General features: G+C 37.6%; 1 protein-coding gene across 1 annotated transcript in view; it reads left to right on the plus strand.

The window, feature by feature from the left end:
* LOC126757148 (protein scabrous) overlaps positions 1–7,808 on the plus strand; it is a 91,110-nt gene extending 83,302 nt beyond the window's left edge. Inside the window, exons 3-4 of the mRNA XM_050470806.1 lie at positions 658–1,224; positions 5,651–7,808. Coding sequence (XP_050326763.1) covers positions 658–1,224; positions 5,651–6,676 — 1,593 coding nt within the window. The 3' untranslated portion in view covers positions 6,677–7,808. The remainder of the gene's footprint in view (positions 1–657; positions 1,225–5,650) is intronic.
* The last annotated feature ends 1,781 nt before the right edge of the window (positions 7,809–9,589 follow it).

Consider the following 9,589-nt stretch of genomic DNA (forward strand, 5'->3'; position numbering starts at 1 on the left):
TTGGTAACTCTAGTCAACACTATGAGCACATTAGAACATGCTCAAAGTATTTCCCAGAAGCGATAGAGTTTTTAAACGGTTGACTTTTGTCACACCTTTGGCTAGAATTTGCTCAAACACTTTTTCCTCGAGTGATGGCAACTCTGTTCTCAAATACCGAGAGAAAAACAAGAACTTACGAATGATTTAAAGATAACTTTTTCAGAAACCTTCTCAGGCTGATAAAAAAAATTTTCAAAAAAGTGACAACTCCATCCTTAAGCCCGCTTTTCAGAGCATAAAACCAGTCTTTGTGTTACAATTAGGTGCGTAATCTACTCATGAATATGTGTAAAATAAAATGTCCTGAAAACATAACAAAAAATTGTGTTTTTTCGTTTGGTCGATAGGTGGATACTCTATGCCCAAAATATGCTGTAAGACTGCAATAAGTGTTAGGCAAACACAGCTGAGATCTTATTCCCTATGTTGATCTTAATCCTCCTCCGTACCGTTTATATAGACCCGACTGTCCTTAAAACAAAGTGCTAAAACATCACCAACGGCAATCTGATTGATATCACTACCACTTTTCCTTACAAAGAAGTCTATTAATTTCGCATTAACTACATCAACGAGCGACACTAACCGATATTCTCTATTCTACTTCACTTTCAGCTAATCAACGACCCACTAACCGCCGATCACAAGCGCCGCCACTGCCGTTTCCAGCGACAACAAATCCATGAACTCCAACTGGCACAGCGCTCACTCAAATCCCAATTGAACGAACTGAAGTATCATCGCATTGGCGAACGTGTACGCAACTTGGAAATCGAACAGCATCGCATGGCCGATGCCAATTTCAATTTGAGTCGACAAATTGCCTCGCTCGATAAATTGCACACTTCAATGCTGGAGCTGCTCGAAGATGTCGAGAGTTTGCAAACGAAAATGGATAAAAGCCTGCCTGAGTTGAGGCATGAAATTTCCAAATTAGAATTCACCAGCGCACAACTTACCGCGGAGGAGAGTCTGCTGCGTGAGGAGGGCAAAAATGTGGCGCGTTCGGTGCAGGCGATGGCGGTGAGCGTCAGCACGTTGCAAGATGAGCGCGATGCTAATAAACAAATGCAGGTGGCGGTGGCGCAGCTGCGGGGCAAGTTGGACCGCCTGGAGAGCGTGTCACAGGACATGCAACGTGCAGTGATGCAACAGCAGAAACAGCATAGTGCGGAACACAAGGTGAGTGGTATATATGTATGTATGTATGTCTTGTATTCGGTGCGTGCATTTAAAGGAGCCTTGGGGCGAATTAATTGAGTTGTTTTGCGAGACTCGGGTTTTCCACTTCAGTTCTGTTGCTAGTTGGGCGATGTTTGCTTAAAGAAAATTACGCAATTAAATGGATAGTTGAGATTAACTCGAAGAAATAACTGTTTGTCTATTAAATCGATAACTGAATCCGATATAGTTAAAAAAAGACTTTGACATGTAAGTTGGCCTATTCTGATCAAGTGCTCACTTTTATTTCGATTTCACAAAGTCTTAGAATATCGGACGGCATCACCAGGATTTTAGCAAAAATATTTGTATCGAGATTGCCAATAGTCAGTCACTTTACTCGCAAAGCCCCAAACAATATCAAATAGTCAAACCGAGAGATCCCTATGACCCGTTTTTACATGATACCTCTGGCACTTGAGAGAATATATAATATATATGTAACAGCTTCATCCAATACCACCATGTACCATTAAAATTATTTAATTATTCTTCAATAGTTGCCAACCTCTACAAAAATACATTCGAAAACAATCAAATCTTAGAACCTTCATATTTGGCAGAGGACTTCTGCTTCTTAGCATTCATTTTGATTACAGATTATTATTATTAACTCTCAAATCTCAAAACTCTTTTCAACCGTTTGTTTTCTTAAAGCTTTAGTTTGATATGTGGGCTACATATATACAATATTGTTGTAATTCTTATTTCAATAATTTTGTTTTCAATTAGGTGGCAACGCCATTCAAAAATTAATTCGACAAAAATTTAACAAGTGCTTACTGTATATTTTAGTTCTCGATGAAGTCAATTTATTTTAACAATTTTTATAAATTAAAATAATCCTTAAGAGGTGGCAACCCTTTTAGAAATTTTTTCAACCGTTTGCTAATTTAAGGCTTAAATAGATTTGATTTACATACTTACATATTGTTATAATTCCCAATTAAATAATTTTCTCTTCGAATAGGTGGCAACGCCATTCAAAAATTAATTCGACAAAATTCTAACAAGGGCTAACTGTTAATTTTAATTAATTTATTTAAAAAATTTTTGTAAATTAAAAAATAATTATTATTAGGTGGCAACCCTTTTAGGAGTTTTTTCAACCGTCTGCCTACATGTTGTTATAATTCACAATTTAATAATGATTTCCAAATAGGTGGCAACGCTATTCAAAAACTATTTTGACAAAGATCTAGCATGTGCTAACTGCTTATCTAAAAAGTGTTAACTGTTTATTTCAGTTCTCGATAAAATTAATTTATTCAAAATTTTTTATAAATTGAAAAACAGTTGGCAACCCTTTTTGGAATTTTTATCTTAATTCCCTTTAAATGTAATATATTTTAACAATTTACATAGATTAAAAATACTTTAACTGCTGGCAACCATTTTCGAAAATATTTGCAACCATATGTATTTTAAATCTCTTTGTACATTATTTTAACATCGAATAAGTTTGTTTTCAAATTTTTGGCACCCAAGCCTTCCCCTTACCCAGTGGATCCGCCACAGCAACCGTCTAACTTCCTGCCTTCAAACCTGCTGATTGCACCAATCAGTGAAAATATATGAAATAAATTTATTTAATAAAATGGTACTCTGTTTATGTCGATCGAGGAACTCAACTATTCAACACTTTTGCTGCAGTCAAATTAAATTAATTTCGCGATTCCTAGAAATCTTTGATTGTTTTGCAGCAGCGCTTTGTTTGCATTTCGCACACCACTCTTCGGTCATCAAAATTTTCCTCGTGCGACAATGCATTTTCATTCATTCAATAATTTCCAAATTGCCAGCGCAGTATTATGTAAATTTCCGTTATGGCAGCAAGCAGCTTAAACGAAAAGCGAGCCAAACATTACAAATTCATTGCTGGCAACCACGAGGCAATCAGTCCGTGTCAACATATGCAAGGCCATCGTGTTAATGACCGGAAACACTTTGCTCTATTCATTTCCTGTGCAATTTTTTTTCCGACCGTTTCTGAGCACAACTCATTTTTAAGCAATTTTCTATTATACTTTGGCAAAGTGCTGAAATAATAAAGCGAATTTAAAATTGCGAAAAATGAGAGGAAGCTCAACGAAAATGGTGTGCATGGTCCGGGGTGAATGGTGAGGGCGGAAAGCAAATCACATAACGAGCGCAAATCTGCAGCATACGAGCTTAAATGGCAGCAATTTAGTGTGGCCAACGACGCGTGACTGTTTTGAAACTTTTACCCCCCCCCCACCCGTGTGCATGGAGCGTTGTTGCTCTGGTTGCCAGCACATTTTGTTTTCACTTCGCAGAGCACGCTGCTCGCATTACGCAGTTACAGGCGTGCAAACATTTCTTGCCGCCAACCTCTGATTTTTCTTCATTATTGTGAGCGTCCCTCGCTTTGTTCTCGGCCGCACGCCCAGCCACGCCAACATCCGTGCGTTCTAGCATCCGTTTCCGTTAGCGTGCTGTGCGTGTTGTTGCTCTCTTTCTCTCCCTTCTTCTTTCGTTGCTTTTGTTACTGTGACATCCGTTCGGCGTTGCTTTTGTCACTAATATGTACTACTTACTTCTATACGGCGTTTCCTACATCTACATATATTGTTGTTGGCGTTTTTCTATTATTTTCCTTTTTTCTCAAATTTATACTTTCCGGCAGCCAGTATGCGAGTTTGTCACATTTCGTTCGCATGTTGACAACAGTCCACTCATTTCACTAGCACAACCTCTCACATCCCCGCTCTCCCTGTCGGCAAGACTTTGACAGTCACTCGCTCAGTCACGCAGAACTGAACAATCAAAGCGCACTCGCACTTCCGTCTACTCGCCGCCTTCTCTGCCAACACGATTAGATATTTGCACTCATCTCCAATATACATATACTTCCATCATATGCCCTACCATTCCCGGTTCCTTTAGCTGCCGTTAGAATCCGCGTGGTCACCCGCTAACTGCCCGCCACTCAAGCACTCTTAAATTTCACTTTGTTGACACGTTCTTTTCAAGCGTACCACACTTAAATTGTATTTCCGGCATAAAGACGACACAAAATGATTTCCGACGTGCTCCTGACATACTCTATTCGCTATCACTTCCCTTTACTATGCACTTCGCTGCTGATTTCACTGCCTGAAATCGGAAAGGACGTGATATCAGAGTGCAATTGTAATGTGATGTTGGAGAGAAAAGATGAACAGCATATTCTTACTGGTGAACTTTTGAAACGAAGCAAGTGGAAAACCTCTGTCAAGTAACAGTCAACCTGTTTTTCTAGAAACTGTGAAGCAATAGTTCACATTTCTATTGTGGCAGCCAAAGCACGCGAAATGTAGCAGCATCTTCCCGAGAACTTTTTATGTCCTCTGGTGAGTTTAGTGGGTGGTTAGGTTGGGAACTGAGTCTCCGACTATTTATATTTGGGTCGGTCTTTTGTGCTACCAGGAATACTTCCACGTATGAATCAAGAGTCTCGCGGATCGACGAGGCGCGTTGATATTATTACCATTATTTTTGAATTAGGCGAATTTACTCCGTCGTCTGAATATGTGACATTCTAGACATTTCAAACTCAGTCTTGAGCGAGCTATAGAGTCTAATAGATCTCGTAGAGATAATTGTTGCACGTTTTCTTCCAGACAAATTGACGTTTGGCAAAGTCATCGATGATCAATGCACAGCTAGAAGCCCAACAACTTGGACCGTAAGATGATGTGCTAGTTTAAAAACTCGCAGGGATTTCAATTCCTTGATTCCTGGCGTCTTCATAATGATTTTTAGACTTTATCGTGCTTCTTTTGAAGCTCATTGGCTTTACATTTTTCAAAGATTATGTTATAACTAGACGCCAATACATCCAGAGGACTGAAACTATAGTCTATAGAAAATGCCCTATTAAAATCTTCGACGCCTACATTCCCTTTGAGTTTCCTCAAGCTCACTGCACCACATCGGCATCGACAGATCAGCACATCTTTCACAAGTCTGAGCGCTTAAGAGTGAACTCTACCAAACATAACTTAAATTTTACAAAATGCTCCAAACAAAGATTTCTGTAGCATGGCTGAAGTTTAGATTTCCCACAAAAATTGCTGGCATATTGCCAACGTCAGTAGCCCACACAAGTCACGAATTATGAAAAGACAAAATGTTAGACATTAAAGTACTAACACTTGTGTAGTAATCTTTTATTGTAATCCATATTCAGACGGACGCTAACAGATATATATAGTATACTTCAGCGTTTCAATCTTCGTTGACAAGAACTAAATATATATGTAGAGCCACGAGGCACATTATGTATGTATATATAACATATGGGTCACTCAACTTTGAACTCCCAGGAACCTAAAGCATTATGAGTACTTTTAACACAGACGTGTCCTTTTTAATCTCATTGCAGTTACACCACACTCACCAGAAGCATCACAATCACCAACATCGAGACACCAGCAACAAGAATAACAAAGACGATAACAACATGGCAACAGCAGAGGCACATGGTGCCGAGTCGCTTGTCGCCAAACTAGAAAATGTCGAAGAACAATACGAGTCCATTATACAGAATCTCCCACAGGACTGCAGCGAAGCGCCGACTGGCAGTGATGCCGGCCTCTTCATGATTTCACCAGCCGGTCAGCAACGACCACGCATGGTGCATTGCAGCGCAGACGGTTGGACCACCATACAGCGACGTTACGACGGCAGCGCCGACTTTAATCGGTCTTGGGCTGATTATGCTGCCGGTTTCGGACAACCAGCCGGCGAATACTGGATTGGTAACGAACAGCTACATCATTTGACGCGTAATAATTGCACTCAACTGCGCATACTCATGCAGGATATCTATGATAATGTTTGGCTAGCACAGTATGATCGCTTTTATATTTCATCGCGAGCCGATGGTTATCGCCTGAATACCGCCGGCTACAGCGGCAATGCCTCCGATGCGCTCGACTATCAACAGGGCATGCAGTTCTCGGCGATCGATGTCGATCGTGACATTTCACAGACGCACTGCGCCGCCAACTATGAGGGTGGCTGGTGGTTCTCGCATTGTCAGCACGCCAATCTGAATGGACGCTACAATCTGGGTTTGACTTGGTTCGATGCGGCGCGCAATGAATGGATTGCCGTCAAATCTAGCCAAATGCTAATTAAACGCCAAACGGCGGCTAAGTGCAGCGCCGAATCGACAGCTGCGGAAGCGACGACGACAACATGGCAGACAGCGTCGGCGTTAACGCCGTCGTCGTCACCATCATCGCTGCCGGCAGCGCTTGCGACTGGCCAACAGCTCGTGACGGACGAAGTGCACTCGGAGGCAATGCCTGTGGCGGCGGCGCCAGCCGCAGTGAGTAGCGCGACGCAACGGCCAGTGCGCTCGCCGGCAACGATAGCGTTGTACGCTTCCGCGGCGCGTCTGTAAAGTGCTCTCTGAAATTGCTCGCACAACACCGCCAACTAATATGTAGATGATGATGTGCGCGCCACCACAGTCATGCCTGCGGCAGTTCACGTGTGCAGTGCGTGTGTTGATACGTGTGTAAATATGGTTAGATCGGCGCGACATATACGCATATATATGTACATATGTATGTGTTTGTGTAGGTAAATGTATGCCGAGAACTGATTTGATTTTCCGTTTTATGCGTGTGGGTATGCAAAACAATTGCGCTGCAGTGTACTTATTTAGTCCAAAGTTACTAATTGATTTAAGTTTTTGTGTGTGTGTCTGTGTGAGTGTGAGTTTAGGATTTAGGATTATGAAAATATTATTATTATATACATATATAATGATAAGTAAACTAGTGACAAGTAGTTGCTTTTTTAAAGTAATATGTATGCGCTCGGCAACGAGTAAGGAAATGATTGAGGTAAATGAGGACTTGTCAAATGATTTTATATATCCGCTACCTTTTCACTACTTTAAGCTTAGACTTAAGTTTAGTATATACTAAAAATATTTTTTTTACTATTTTATATTTTATAATTCAAAATTTTAATTAAGTAATTCATATTAGTATTTTATACATATTTGATTATATTATTTTTTCCTTCGAGAGGCACTAATGTATCTTCCAAAGGTAAAATATCGAGAATGAAAGGAAAAATAATTTACGGGTGCTCTAAAGTCGGGAAGAGTAAAGGGAGGCACGCCGTAGAATTTTTAAGGATTAAAAACGGTTTATTTCGACTTCAGATACAACTACGGGTCCTATAAAAAAAGTTAAAGGGCAAAGTTGTAGGTGACGATAAGATCTATTAATCTTGTGTCGACACTTTTTTCAGATAATCCCAAAGATACAAGTTTTTGAGGTTTTTTGTTTTTCATTTGTACAAAAAAGATTTTTCTTTCACGAAATTTGGCTTATACACACTTTCATAGGTCCCAAATACACTGTATTAATTTTTTTAAATATTAAGGAAGGAACGTTATTTCGAAAAAAATGAAAAAAGCCCTGATAAGAATTTATTCAACTATGAATTTTTTTTTCAAAATTATCGACCCTGTTCTAGTAGTATTGATGAAAAACATTATTTGAAAAACATATTTTTTATGAAAGCAATTTAAATTTTTCAAGAAATTGATATTTTTAATTTTGATTTCAAGAAATCAATATATTTGAATCAAGGTGTAAGGTAAATATTATTGCCATAAGTAAGTTTATTTCTTATAAAATTTTAACAGTAAACTCATTACTTTCTTCCAAAAGATGTAAATAAAAAAATAAAATAAGAATTTACCCATCCAAGGCTACAAAAATCAACCATAAAAACATTATTTATAAAGCCAAAATATTTCAATATTTCAAACAACGCACAGTTTTACATATCAATTAACAACATTTCGTGGCAACTGCTGCAATGCCTTGGCATATTGGCAACATGAATTTCTACTGAACCCATTACTACTCCAAATATGCTTTCAGCGGAATTATTTTCATGTCTGCTTTGAGGAAACAGCTTTTAATTAATGATTCTTCCTAACTAGTGAACATTTATTAAATTAAGCCATGTTCCAAACCATCCACAATGTTAGTTAAGCCTGCAACCCACCTTTTCACGCATTTCTATGATACCGTTAGAGCATGTACCAAATTCAAAAAACAAAATAAAAACGTACAGAATATAAAACTCAATGCGTCCACGAATTACAAGAACAATGTTACAAATATTTATACAATTACAGAACACATAATAGATTAAAAATTCGCAGCAGATAAAATTGTTTGCAATTTTTTCAATAATATTTCTTCTCCAATTATTCCACCTAAGTTACTAGAGTGCGCTTTCATTGCATTTACAATTTCAATAAAATATTTTCCTTCTCAATTACTTCGCATAATTCACTTTTGATTGTACAAAGAGCAATAGAAATTCCCATAAAAATAAATGAAATTACGGTAAATAAATTTCTAAGAAAACAGACAAGCAAAAAATTATATTTAATTTCCATTCACCCACTTAAAAGCTACTCAGTGTTTGAGCGTAAATAAAAGCTTGGGTGTGTGTGCACTGCATTAGGGTCGTTGCTGCTTTGCAAATGGATGAAGAAAAGTTGTTCGTAATGGTTGGGAAAGAGAATAAATTCATTGAAATATATACGGAATATTTTTGAATATGAAAATTTCAAAGCTTAAATTTGTTTGCTAACATTATGATTATTATAATAGAAACTTCAAATTATTTTCCTTTATTTAATAAAATTTTTGGGAAATAAAATTATTCAACATCATAGTTTAAAAGAGATATTAGTTTACCACAAAAGGCACTGTTTTCCACATACTGTTTATATATACTTAGGATTTTTTAACGCCTATTACGGCTTACAACTCAACTCACTTGAATTGAAATTGAAACAACTCAACTTAGTTAAGTTGAAATTAGAACAACTCAACTTGTTAAAAATTTTTCCTTTTTCGTTGACAAACTAAAACTAATATCAGTTCAAATTATATTTTTCCTGTAAACCCAAAAGTTGAAATATACGATGGTTAGTAAAATTTCTAACTATTTTCAACGTAGAATTAAAACCAAACAATATACTTAATAGTCATTAAAATGTTATGTTTTGCTACAAAACACAAAATAACAAAATGTATAGCAACATTTGAATGACGTATTAAACCCTGAATAATATACCTTAAGTTTGACACGAAATTTGTAATTCCCAGAAGTAAAAGTCAGAGACCTTATAAAATATATATGCATATATGATTAGCGTGACCAACTGAGTTAATTTGTAGTTTGTCTGTCTGTATATACGCGCACTAACATATTAGTTTTTGAGATATCGAACAGAAATTTGAGGAATTCCGTCCTTTTCTTCCAAAAAAGT

This window comes from Bactrocera neohumeralis, chromosome 4 (assembly GCF_024586455.1).
Source record: "Bactrocera neohumeralis isolate Rockhampton chromosome 4, APGP_CSIRO_Bneo_wtdbg2-racon-allhic-juicebox.fasta_v2, whole genome shotgun sequence".
Taxonomy (NCBI): Eukaryota; Metazoa; Arthropoda; class Insecta; order Diptera; family Tephritidae; genus Bactrocera; species Bactrocera neohumeralis.